Genomic DNA, 13,796 nt, shown 5'->3' on the forward strand with positions numbered 1-13,796 from the left:
CTAGACGCTGAGGATATAAAGATGTTTGAAGACAAGTTGCTTGCCCTGTAGGAGCAAACTGCCTAAGGGCTTACAGCCTGATTTGATCCTGCTGCTGAATGAACCTTCCTTTGACTACTCTGCCTCCTTATAATTTATAAATCTGTTCAAGTTAGAGTTAGGTTATTGCCAGTTGAAGAAAAATCACCTCGTATGTCCATTAAACACTTCTCTGCTGAGTGCTTTAGCAGTATCTTTCAATTCCATTTAAAAAACTTGCTTGTGATTCAGCATGCTTTTAGTGTTAATATGAGCTTTCTGGTATATAATTTAAACACATTTTAAAAGATAATAACAGGATTTTAAATAAAGTCTAAAATTGTTTTTTCAGGCTGCTAATAAGAGCTATTATATAAACAAAGCAACTTTTATTTTGTACTGAGAAAAATGATCAAAATTGCATTTTTCCTTTAAAACGTGGGTTATGGGGGTAGCGCAGCCAGCTAAGCATCTGACTCTTGGTTTTGGCTGAGGTCATTATCTCAGGGTCGTGAGATTGAGCCCCATGTTTTGGTCCATGCTAAGTGTGGGGTTGCTTAAGACTCTCCCCCTGGGGCACCTGGGTGGCTTGGTGGGTTAGGCCTCTGCCTTCAGGTCAGGTCATGATCTCAGGGTCCTGGGATCGAGCCCCGCGTCTGGCTCTCTGCTCCGCGGGGAGCCTGCCCCCCCCCCCACCTCTCTCTGCCTACTCTGCCTACTCTCTATGTCAAATAAACAAAAAGAATCTTAAAAAAAAAAAAAGACTCTCCCCCTTTCCTTCTGCCCCTCCCACTTGTGCTCTCCCTCGCTTTCTCTCAAATAAATAAATCTGCAAAAAAACCCCCAGAAAACCCAGAACAAAACACTTGAGTTATATACAGAGAGGAGGACCTATGACTATTCCCCTTTTTTCTTTCTTCAAATTTGTTCTTCTCCCTGGAGTTCTCTGGATTATATCTTTTTTCCTGAATTTATCAGTAGTATCTGTTCTTGCTAGATGTCATGCCTTCTTTTTTTTTTTTTTTTTTTTAAAGATTTTATTTATTTGCCAGAGAGAGAGAGTACACACAAGCAGGTAGAGAGGCAGGCAGAGGCAGTGAGAGAAGCAGGCTCCCCGCCGAGCAAGGAACCCGATGCGGGACTTGATCCCAGGACCCTGGGATCACGACCTGAGCCGAAGGCAGAGGCTTAACCAACTGAGCCACCCAGGCGTCCCATGTCATGCCTTCTTATAAGATCTTTGTATTAGGGTTCTCCAGAGATATAGAACCAATAGGAAATATATATGGTATATATATGGGGGGGGATATGGAGGGGGAGTGTTTATATTATAAGGGATTGGTTTGCTTGATTGTGGAGGCTGAAAAGTCCCATGATCCACTCTCTGGAAGCTGGAGGTCCAGGAAAACTGGTAGTATAGTTCCAGTCCCAGTCTGAAGGCCACAGAACCAGGAGAATACCCGTGTCCCAAATCAGGCAGGGAGAGCCATTCTCCTTTCCTCCCCTTTTTTGTTTTACTTAGGCCCTCAGTGGATTGGATGATCCCACCAACATTGACTCAGTCCATTGATTCAAATGGAAATTCATCCAGAAAACTGTCATAGAGCATCCAGAAATAATATTGAATCTGAGCACCCTGGGGCCTAGTCAGGATGGCACGTAATATCTACCATCCCAACCTTGTTACTCTCTTATTTATTGTATTCAGCACAGTTCCTGACACACAGTAGGTACACAACAAATGCTTGCATGGATGTGGCTCCAGAGTTGTGCACTTTGCACCTTTCTGAATTACTTCGGATCATGTTCTTCCAGGTAAATAGAAGGTATAGGGGAGAGTTCTTTCCCCCAGTGAGGATAGCAGTGTGGAGGCAGCAGACCTCAGGTAGAGTCAGGATCTTGGGTTAAGTCAGTGCCCACGTCAGAAGTCACATGTTGTTAAAATTGTCCAAATCCCTTCATTTGCCCATAACATAATGAGACATTACTAAGACCCCCAGACACAGACTGACAGAACAGCAGGTCTGCATCTTCCATCTCATGCTCAAGATATGTGCTTGTTAGGTTGGATTTCGGGGTCACAGCCTGCACTATTTCGAACCTCCTGTTCACTACCACTGAGTGACACAATGACACTGCTGAATAACTTGAGTGTGTAGTGGTTAGAGTACATCACACATCCTAGAGTAGGAAATCAGAGGTTTCCTACTCATGGCTATGACTCTGGGCAACTACCTAAGACTCAGAAATGATGAGAGCATAGCAAAACCAGCTAATACTTGGGGAATTTACTATGACCAGATATAAATGTAAAGATGGATTTCTTTTATTTATTTATTTATTTATTTATTTATTTTTAAAGATTTTATTTATTTATTTGTCAGACAGAGATTACAAGTAGGCAGAGAGGCAGGCAGAGAGAGAAAGGGAGAAGCAGGCTCCCCACTGAGCAGAGAGCCCGATGCGGGGCTCGATCCCAGGACCCTGGGATCATGACCTGAGCTGAAAGCAGAGGCTTTAACCCCCTGAGCCACCCAGGCGCCTGGATTTCTCTTATTTAATCCTCACAACAACTTTATTAGATAGATGGCTATTATAATTACCATGTTACAGGTGGGGAAAATGGTGATGATACTAGTCCATAGTCACATGGATGCTGGTGGACTTGGAGATCATGTATTTCTTTCTGTTTTCTATAATGTTTACCTTGGGACTTCGCATTCCACAGGTATTGAATAAATGAATTTGATAATAATAAAATGACGTTATATAGTTAATGCTTCTTAGCTTATTACAAACATTGCCAAGAATTTCCCTCTTACCTCACTTGATCTTTATAGCAAGCAGATGAAGTCGGTAGCATGGGATTTTCATTCTTATTTTTGTGGATAGTTGATAATTATTTTCATTATAAATGTGAAAAAAAGTGTGAGAAAGTGGTATAATTCTCTTTTATAAAAAAAAACAAATAAAAGAACAAATATTCTGGAGTAGAACTAAGTCACAATACTATAATATTACATTCATGAATATGAAATAAACTATTAATATTCATGCCTAGTTTTGAGAATTTATTTTTGTTTCTTTTGCAGTGTCATACAAATTACATTCCTGTCTGTGGATCAAATGGGGACACTTATCAAAATGAATGCTTTCTCAGAAGGGCTGCTTGTAAGCACCAGAAAGAGATAACAGTAGTAGCAAGAGGCCCATGCTATTCTGGTATGTGCGGTATTTTTCTGAGTAAACATTAGAAATGATTCCACCATGGTTTCTAAAAGGAAATTTCCAGTCAGAGGTGTATTCCCAGAACTGATGTACGGATCATTTGTGTGGGGAGCTCTTTTTCGTCAGCATTTCATGTTGTTGCTTTTTAACCCCAGATGGTCGAATACTGTGTTACATCTCGTACATTGTTAATGCTTATTGCCATTTTCATGGGGACTTTGCACATCTTTTGCCTTATGGTTTAAATATTAGATAGAACAAGATCTGGCGTGAGAAATGATACGGGATCTGTTTTGTTGATTTTTATTTTCTTGGTGCGGGGGAGGGGTAGAGACTATCCATAGAAAGCCATTAGTGGCATCCCAGGATGTGTCTCTTTCCAAGCTTGTCTCTTTTTATATCTTCTTTCTTCTGCCTGCCAGTCTTTGTCACCTATCTTCCTCCAGTTTTTTGTATTTCTTCCTTCTCTTTTCCTTCCTGAATCGGTAGCGATTATTTTTGGAAGGCATGAATGTCATTTTCTTACTTGCATTTGTATTTTGGGGCAGGGATGCAGGTGATGTATTGTAATTTGAATTACTGTATGAAGATTAGCAGTAAAGGTATAGACACTTCTTATATGATACAGTGTATTTCTTTACTTTCCCTTTATGTTACTGTGCCTGTGTTCAGAATTTTTACTGGGGCTCCATTATATAAGCATGAATGATCCATTGTCTAAGTGGTTGATCTCAAACTCCAGGTCCACTGATACCACAGGACTGAAAGTCCCCCTACTCTAAATTACATGGTTGGTCCTTATGGCTTGACTAGCCTTCACCCTAGGACTGTTGCGTGTGGCCAACCCCACCTTAAGATCTGATGTGATCAGTGCCCTCCCTAAACATGACACTTCTATCAGGTATGATATAGATTACCTTTCAGAAGCTGAGACAAAAACCAGACATGTCTTTGGACAAAGACAAATTCTTTTCCCTACACCAGATAATTAGGTGCTTGGTGAAATAATTGTGTTCTTGGGCCAATAGACTATTGTTTATTGTGATTCTCGTCTATTTCTCTAAGTACCTTGTGTTTCACAGACTTGGTTTAGAAACTAAAAAAGAATACAGAACCCTTTATAATGCCAAATTAGAAGCAGGATGGTAGATTGGAAAAAGCACCGCACAGGTTAAAAGACTGGATGTTGGGGCGCCTGGGTGGCTCAGTGGTTTAAGCCTCTGCCTTCAGCTCGGGTCATGATCTCAGGGTCCTGGGATCGAGCCCCGCATCGGGCTCTCTGCTCAGCAGGAGCCTGCTTCCCCCTCTCTCTGTCTGCCTCTCTGCCTAGCTCTGATTTCTCTCTGTCAAATAAATTAAAAAAAAAAAAAAAAAAAAAAAAAAGACTGGATGTTAACTCCAGCTCTTTCTTACTGTATGACCTTGGATAAGTCACTTAGACCCTCTGAGCCCCAGTTACTTAAACTGTTAAATGGATATCATCTCGGGATTGTTAAATGAGGATTGAATCAGCTAAGCTGTGAGGTGCTATATTGGTCTTGTTAGTTGCTTGGTGGGCCAGTGTTGTTCATCTCATTTGGTCTTTTTATTAGTCCTGGTGCTAGAAATAACGTTCCCTTTTGTTTACTTGAAATCTGTCTTATGCTTTAAGGTTGAGCTTTACCCTTTTACCCTTTGCAGTTTTTCTTCCGTGGCATCTCCTGGCAGAGTTTGTTCCTACTTTGTGCCTATCTCTCAGTATATATCCTAGCATTTTGTTTCTCTGACACATGTGTCTCCTGCCAGAGCAGTTGCTTCTCAGCAGGAAGGCAGTATGCCCTGCCTGGGGAGGTACAGCCTAGTCCCTGGGTAGGGGTGGATGGTGGAAGGCACATGTGCAATGAAAATATAATCTACAAGAAGAATTCAATCTCATTATCAGGGGAGTCATGGTATTTAATTTTTTAAAGAATTTTTAAGGGCACTAAGGGAAGGCAAGGGATGAGGTATTATATTTATTAAAATTGGGGATGGTTTGAAAACTGGTTGGGCGTGAGTATCTCATGCACTGGGGCTTTCTTATTTATCAGTTTATTCCTAGCATTTATCGTGTTGCCTAGCACTTAATGTGCACCCAGTCAATGTATGTAGAATAGAAGGAAAAAGGGAGTGTTTTCCTAAGAAAAGTTTGGTCCTAAAACAATTTTAAGTTGAGTTCCCTTCTTTCTTGTGTTTTTTTCTGCTCTTCTAGTCTTTCTTTTCCTCTTTACTTACTCAGATGTAATTGTTTATGATCAATCAAAATTGAATACAATTTAAGACTTTATAAAATCCCACGAAGATTTTACAGTAGACATTACAAAAAATATGTATTTTTCTAGTTCCTCCTTCTGTTTCTACCATGTTTTGGGAATTCGATCGTTATCTGAAGGAGATTAAAGGGGAAGGAGTGATATTATGAAGGGCATTGTCTCCCATTCTGGGGAACTCTGTGAAGAACTGAAGTGGGTTCTTGAAGATATTTCTCCCCCATCTCCCCCGAAAGTGCTGGATAAAGTGTGTCAAGTTCATCACTTGCCATCTCTGCTTTTTACTATATCATGCTGATGATACTATAGCATTACCCTCTTTGTAACATGCTCTGCACCATATGTTGGCCTTTTTAGGATTTATAAAATAAATATTTCATATTAATTACATTTTAGGCTGACTTCTTGATGGTAATGTTAAGGGAGGCTCTTTAATTTCATTAGTGATGAGTGTCTCACCTACACCTTGGTGAGAGTCCTTCTGGTTAAATTTCCTAGACGAAGCTAATTTTATCAGCAATTTGAAAACCTCAGCTCTGAAGTTCTTCCCTTTTAAGCCTTGAGGCTTTTTCTTACCTTTTGACTTTTGACCTTTGTCCGCAGATTTCATTAAGATTTTTGGAGCAAGACCCAAAGCTCTTTTCCTCCCTTTCTAATAAAAGTAGCTTATTCATTATTCCTCTCAAGCTTTAACAAAATTAATTTTTTTTTACCTTTTAAGTGAGTTAATTAAAATTACTTTTATCTAGCCATTTACTTTACAGTGTTTGTTGGCCTTTACTCTGCGCAAGGCACCTGCGTATTTCCTAAATGGACTACAACAGATGTATGAGGTATAGATGATTGTGTGTCCAAGGAATTTCTATTTGGAGAAAGACATGGAATAGGTATATAAGAACAGTTTGGTTCCATATTAAAAAAAAAATAAAAAGGCTACATGAGAATTCCTATCACAGTTTGATTTTTTAAAAAGATTTATTTATTTATTTTAGAGAGTGAGAGAGCAAGTGAACGCCCAAACGTGTGAGTGGGTGTTTGGGGGAGAGGCAGAGTGGGAGAGAGAATCTCAAGCAGACTCCCTAATGAGCATGGTGCCCAATGCAGGGCTCGATCTCACAACCCTGAGATCGTGATCTGAGCTGAAACCAAGAGTCAGATGCTCAACTGACTGAGCCACCCACTCACCCCATCACAGTTTGATTTTTGATAGGAAATTTTACCATTGGATAAGATGAAATTTCCAGCAAAAATATTTCTATTCACTGTTTGTTTTTATTCTCAGATAATGGCTCTGGATCTGGAGAAGGAGGTAAGTTTCAAGCACCCCTTAAAGGATGTTTGTTTTCTGTCATTTTCTGTTTTGAACAGCTTTATTGAGGTAAAATTCACATACTATACAGTTCACTCTTTTTAAGTGTACAGTGCAGTGGCTTTTGGTATATAGAGTTATGCATTCATCACCGCAATCAATTTTAGAACATTTTCAGTACTCCAGAAAGAAACTCTTAGCCATCACTCGCAACCCTAGGCACTTTGTATCATGCGGTTATTTTCGCTAAAGTTTTGTTGACACACAAAGCAGAAATGTAACTCCTATTAAAATTGAGATTGCACCAGAGTGCCTTCTCCTTGGGATCATCCCCACAGGTGATTTTGGGTTGCACCAGAGTATTGGTGAATCTCTCACCCCTTGCTTACAAATTTTTGCTCTTAAGGAATTTTCAAGCTTCAGGATTATAAAACTCCGGAGTGAGTTGTGCATGGCAAAGAGAAGGCTTGCAGAATAACTGTAGTAGAATCTGTGTTTTAAAATTTTATTTTACAGATATATAAATCACTTCTGTTTAAAAAAGTAACATCTGGTAATAGCATTTAACAAGAGTTTAAATTATCAGAATTAAGAATGATTAATTTATGTCAACTGTAATGAAGCTGTCATATTTAGTATCCACGGTATGCAAAATAATGCTGGAGATACTGTGGAGATCCACTCAAAGAAAACTTACTCTAGTAAAATTCGCACTTAAACAGTTGAAAATTACAATCGTGATCCTTTTGATACTATCGAAACCTTACTGCAGACTTCCACATTTCATAGAATCCTAAAATGTCAGAGTTGGAAGGCACTTCAAAGGTCACTTTAGGGAATAGAAGAAATGGGATGACAGTTTCAGAGGGGAAAAAAAATTAAACCTATATCCCATAATAAGATGTGATTTAAATAGACATGTTCAAGCAGAAGCTTCATGATCACTTGTGAAGGACCATCAGACCATCAATTCTAGACTTGAGAGCTGGAAAGATTTTAAGAGAGATCATGTAGTCTAATCTCTGTGGTCAGATATTCAGTAAGGCAATTGTTCTTATACTAAAGAAGTGGAAGTTTTGTGTATGTCAAGGTTTGTGTCAAGATTTGTGTAAGTAGTGTAAATACTGGATGTCTTGCTCCGAGGATGTAAGGTGGACAATTTCTCTTTAGGGAGTATGAGTTTAGAAAGGCCAAGTGCTTTGTTCAGATTAGTACATAAACTTAAGGGAGCTCGTGGTGTCTGTACCAAAGCCTCAGAAATACATAGGATTCCCTGGAATCGGGGAGTGTTCATAAGAATTTGGGGTAAGATTTCTACTTAAAGTGTAGGCAGACACTAAAAAATGGAAAGTTTGGAAGTATTACCAAACTGAGGCATTTTAGGTTTATGGATTTTTCCTTTTGGTATCTTCTTTACTAATTGACACCCCCTGAATAAGGTGTTCTTTTCCAAACCAGAATGGGAGATCCCTTGAGAAAGCTGAATCCCTAAATTGCCCTCAGAACAGAGCTCCCTGCCCAGTTTGAAACGATCAGGGTAGGATCCATTCTAGTTGAGCCCCACAAATGTAGAAGCCCTTAAATGTGAGATAGGAGTTGGGGACTTAGAGGTATGCATGGTTTTTTGTGCTGGATCGTAGGAGACCCGCACACTTCTGTATTCTGGGTACTTATGGCTGTGCTAAGTGGCAAAGTAGAAAAAGAGGCGTCTTTCATAAAGAGACCCCTTTCCTTTCACAGATTTGGAGATAAATACATATATTTTTTATTCTGGAATTAGTTGTTAATAGAGTAAGAAAGGCAGGTTCGAAACTGATGTGAAGAAGTGGTTACACTCTGTTGCATCTAATCATTTATTTGCTGACCAGCATCACACACTCTATTTCAGTAGGGTAATCACTGGACCAAATTTATTACCCATGTTTTATTTTCTCTTTCTTATTTAATATGTGATAATTCTTCTAAAGGCAATTGTCGAAACCTATATTGCACTTTTATACATAGGTTAAGGGATTGTTTTGCTAGTACCAATACTTATTTTCCTCATAGATTATGTTGTACTCTGTATTGGCAACATTTTTGGGCACAAGCATTGATAGATTTTAGAAGTGATTATTTTCAAGAGCTCAGGTATATTTTCCTTAGAAATAGGGTAATGGCTGCTGAAAACGTGAAGCTTATCTGGAAAGGAACCCAACTTTTGCTTGAAAATTTAATTTTTCTTTTTAAACAGAAGAGGAGGGGTCAGGGGCAGAAGTTCACAGAAAACACTCCAAGTGTGGACCTTGCAAATATAAAGCTGAGTGTGATGAAGATGCAGAAAATGTTGGGTGAGTTGATTGAGGGAAAGGGATGCACTTTCTTGGAAGTTAATCATCAGCACTATTATATTGTAGAGAGGGATCTTTTAACCTGGTTCTAGGTATTTTGTGTGTGCCTTCTATATTTTTTTGTTTAACGGTGTTTGTATTAATTTTTCTCTTATGTTGATATAATATCATAGCTATTTAAGTTAAAGTATTGTATTTTAGAATGAGAATCCATGTATAATTTTTTTAGGTTTACCTCTACCTTTATTTTTATTGACAGTTTTATATATTTTATCCTAAGTGCCGATTTTATTCCTCAAAAATACTTTTATTCTGAATTCTCCTACCATTATACTTTCTACTAGTGTTAGTAAGTTTCTCTTTTTCTTAACTTGCATTTTTATGTAAAAACTTTGCACGTATTTCCATGTAAGGAAAATCCAGAATTTGAGATATAGTAATTATTGTGTAATGAGTTAAATATTTTTAGAAATCCCATTTGCACAGACTGACCTGTTGTTGTTTTATTTTCTCACTCATATTCAGCCTTCAGTAAGGTGGTTTTGTAGCTGGATAGCATTGTCTGTCCAGTTTTCACACGGTATGGGGTGAAGAGCAACAATACTGACATCATTAACACAGTTATGTTTGTTTCTTCCTGTTTATTTATTCCCGTTCTCAACCTCTCATTTCCCCGCAGTGTTTGCTTTTTGCATAGTTGATTCTAAAAGCTTTAATGCTGACTTCAGGACATTATAGCCCAAATGGATCTTCACATCCCTAATTTCCCCTTAGTGGATAGTTTAAAACACTTATTTTATAGAGATTTGCACTTTCTTCCTTACTCACACATATTTTCACTGTGTGTTTTCTGGTCCCAGGTTTTATTCAGCCCTCAAATACATATTCAGGTCTTTCACTGAATAGTAGTAATATGGTTTAATTAGCATTAATGCCCATAGGGAGTTTTGAAAATCAGGATCACACCTTTTTCAAGATTATGGTTCAAAATTGGCTGTTTGGGTGGTATATGGTAAAATTAATGTCTGATAATTTACTTCATATATATTTTAAAGGTGGTGAGAATTGGCACAAAACAAGTTTAGTAAAAAGTGAATTTAGCAAAACTTGCATTTGCTGGTTCTACATGTTGGTCACTTGGGTTGACATGTGTCCATCCATTTCAGTCAGAGTGATTTGATTGGGAAGTACATGTTTTCCAAAGTAGATGTGGGTCTGCAGAACAGGAAAGAAATGATGAGTGATATGGACTTGCAGAGAGAACAGACAAGAGATGTTATGTGCTCTTCTTCTTGCTTTGTGCTAATGGTATGGCATGATGAAGTACTGGGGTGTGTGTGTCTATTTTTGTAGAGATTTAGTTCTTTTTAGTGTTTTCGTTCAGGACTGTTCTATGAAGGTGTTCAGAGTCAAAATAGTTGTCAGTGATTGATTGATTGGCTTGGTCTGTTGATCTGTTTTTATTCCTTTGATGGTAGCTCTCTCCAGTCCTGTTTTAGACATTTCTCTGCTCTCATTTTTCATCCCTTAATTGAAAGAGATAGAGATCTTCTGCTTGGAAGTAGAACAGTTTCCATTGAGTCTCAGAGGCAGCCTCACATATGACATCTCTATAGTAGAATATACATCTTTCTAGGAACATCACCTCGTAATATAATATGTACCCCATGCCCAGTCAGAGTAACTCCCTTGCAGGTATGAAATTCATTTTGTGTGTCTGTTTGAGGACCTGCAACCAACATTTTTGCAGATAACAGGCTTTAAGCATAAGGAAGTGGGCACAGACCAGGGAAGAGCTTACCGGTAGAAAGGAGCATGCAAGCTGAGGAGCCAGCCAGGGAACATGAAGACTGGGACAGGCAGCCAAGTCCAGGCCAGGAAATTGGTGCAAAAATGGGAAAACATTAAGGAAGCAGTTGGTACCTTTACCTAAATTTAGGTAAGTGATTAAGCTAAAATGGTTAATCCCACAAGTGGGCAGAGAGGCAGGCAGAGAGAGAGGAAGGGAAGCAGGCTCCCTGCTGAGCAGAGAGCCCAATGCGGGGCTCGATCCCAGGACTCTGGGATCATGACCTGAGCCGAAGGCAGAGGCTTTAACCCACTGAGCGACCCAGGCGCCCCCCCCTTTTTTTTTTAAGATTTTATTTATTTATTCGACAGACAGAGATCACAAGTAGGCAGAGAGAGAGGAAGGGAAACAGGCTCCCCGCCGAGCAGAGAGCCTGATGCGGGGCTCGATCCCAGGACCCTGAGATCATGACCTGAGCTGAAGGCAGAAGCTTTAAACCACTGAGCCATCCAGGCACCCCAGTACCGAGGAAATTATATGGAGGTTATTTAACTCCTTCTGGGCACCTTCTGTGGGTTTTTCATGATTACTTCCAGGTGAATAGCTGCATAGTTTAGTTTGCCTAAGGGTAACTCTGACCCAGCCCATGAAACCTTTTCAGTAGGCAAAACTGAGAGATGTCCATATGTAGCCGTAGCCACCCAGCCTTGATTTTTATATAAAAACACCCATTATTTATTAGGAAGATGTTATTTAATTTTTTAATTAAAAGTTAAAACTATAGTTATTAAATACAGAAATCTTAGTTATAAAATAAATACTCATGTCATGACTTAATTATTATTAACTCTACCAGAATCAAAAAGTGTTAGGGTTGAGTGGGATCTTAAAATTTATCTTTTAGCCTAGTCCTTTCACTTTACAGATGAGAAAAGTAAGGATTAAAGTCAGAGGTTTTATGGGGCAGATTCTGCTAAATTCCAGTAGAGCCCCCCCCCCCCAACCCCATTAGCCTATTTGGTTCCCAGAAAGAATACTGTTCTCCTTTTCCTACTTCAAGGACTGATGCTTGATGACTTTTTAAATTTTTTTAATTTTTTAAAAAGATTTTATTTATTTATTTGTCAGAGAGAGAGAGAGCGAGCGAGCACAAGCAGACAGAGGGGCAGAGGGAGAAGCAGGCTCCCTGCGGGGCAAGGAGCCCAATGTGGGACTCGATCCTAGGACGCTGGGATCATGACCTGAGCCGAAGGCAGCTGCTTAACCAACTGAGCCACCCAGGTGTCCCGCTTGATGACTTTTTAAAAAACACTGCCCTCTTCAACCTGATCCCATCTGAGATTACTTTCCTTTCCTTATTTTATTCTGGTCACACTCAGTAGTGGCTGCTTTTAAATTCCTTGTTTTTACACCTTAGCTGCCATCTAGAAGGCCACATGCCTATCTGTTTCATATCAGTGACTTTTAGGTGTTTTTAACCACAGCTCCATGTAAGAAAGAGATTTACACTGTGACCTAGCACTTGTGTATGTATACACATGGTAATAATACATATTAAGTCAAACAAAGTTGAATGAAATAATGCTTACCTTTATTAAATGCGAGGCACTCTCATATTTTCTATCCGATTTCCTTAAAAAATGCCAGAATTGACTTCTTTTTTTTTTTTTTAAGATTTTATTTATTTATTTGACAGGGAGAGAGAGATCACAAGTAGGTAGAGAGACAGGCAGAGAGGGGGAAGCAGGCTCCCTGCTGAGCAGAGAGCCCGATGTGGGGCTCGATCCCAGGACCCTGGGATCATGACCTGAGCCGAAGGCAGAGGCTTTAACCCACTGAGCCACCCAGGCACCCCCAGAATTGACTTCTTTATCCCCTAGTGATTATGACCTATAGTTTGGAAAATATTCCTCGATACTATAATTGATATTATATTCATATTGTATATTATATTTCATGTTATCTTTTAGGTATGGATATTCATTTAAAAATATTTTTTCTCATTTTGAAATGTGTTTTCTATTAGAAGAAACCAGATACCCTATCTGGTTTCCTAGGGCAGCTAAAATCTCTTGCTTTAAAGCTCTCTCTTTTTTTTTCTACTACTTTAGAAAACAACCCTGGCATTTTGTGGGATCAGTGGTATCATGTAACTTAATTCTTTGCTTATTAAGAGAAGTGCTAATTTTTTATTTAGCCATTTAAATGGAAATTTATTTAAATATATTGTCTTAGTGTTTCATATTGTATAGTGTGTTAGATTTTTCAGCTATTGTTACATAAGTTGTTTTTTCAGCTCTTTAGGACAGTTCTATCTGGTGGCAAGAAGTATTATCCTGATTTTACAAGTGAAGCTGGTCTCAGAAGAGGCTGAATGGCTTGCAGTTGCCCAGAACACAGGTCCAACGACAAGGGATTTTTCTAATGTGTTGTGTACACCCTGATGTTCTCAGCGGTGGTTGCTTCGTCCCTGAGCTTATGGCTGCATTCTGCTTTGTGTTTTGGGTTCTTTGAAAATAATTTTTCTTCTCCCACCTCGGGTTCTTAGCTGCTGCTTCTGAGTACTGTTAAGGTGCTTTGACAATGAACCTGAGTGTAGATGACCCCAGCTTTTAAGTTTGCTTCTCTTCTTTCCCAGAATAGGAGATAATAGACCTATAGGAACAGTGTCTAATGTAGGAATAAATTCTAAATGTAAAAGAGTAAATAGGTTCTTCTGAGTGAAGTGTATGGACTTTATTAATAGATAAAGCATGTATTTTATCTGTTTGCTCAATGGCTAATTTATTTATAATTTAAATTGGTTTTAGCTTCTGAAAGGCTTTTTCCCCTCT

The 13,796-nt window shown here is 38.9% G+C and overlaps 1 protein-coding gene across 1 annotated transcript in view; it reads left to right on the forward strand.

The window, feature by feature from the left end:
* Nucleotides 1-13,796, forward strand: part of TMEFF1 (transmembrane protein with EGF like and two follistatin like domains 1) — an 84,241-nt gene that overhangs the window by 31,347 nt on the left and 39,098 nt on the right. Inside the window, exons 3-5 of the mRNA XM_080819183.1 lie at nt 3,111-3,240; nt 6,817-6,843; nt 9,077-9,173. Coding sequence (XP_080675309.1) covers nt 3,111-3,240; nt 6,817-6,843; nt 9,077-9,173 — 254 coding nt within the window. The remainder of the gene's footprint in view (nt 1-3,110; nt 3,241-6,816; nt 6,844-9,076; nt 9,174-13,796) is intronic.

Source organism: Martes martes (genome assembly GCF_963455335.1).
Source record: "Martes martes genome assembly, chromosome: 12".
In the NCBI taxonomy this organism is placed as follows: domain Eukaryota; kingdom Metazoa; phylum Chordata; class Mammalia; order Carnivora; family Mustelidae; genus Martes; species Martes martes.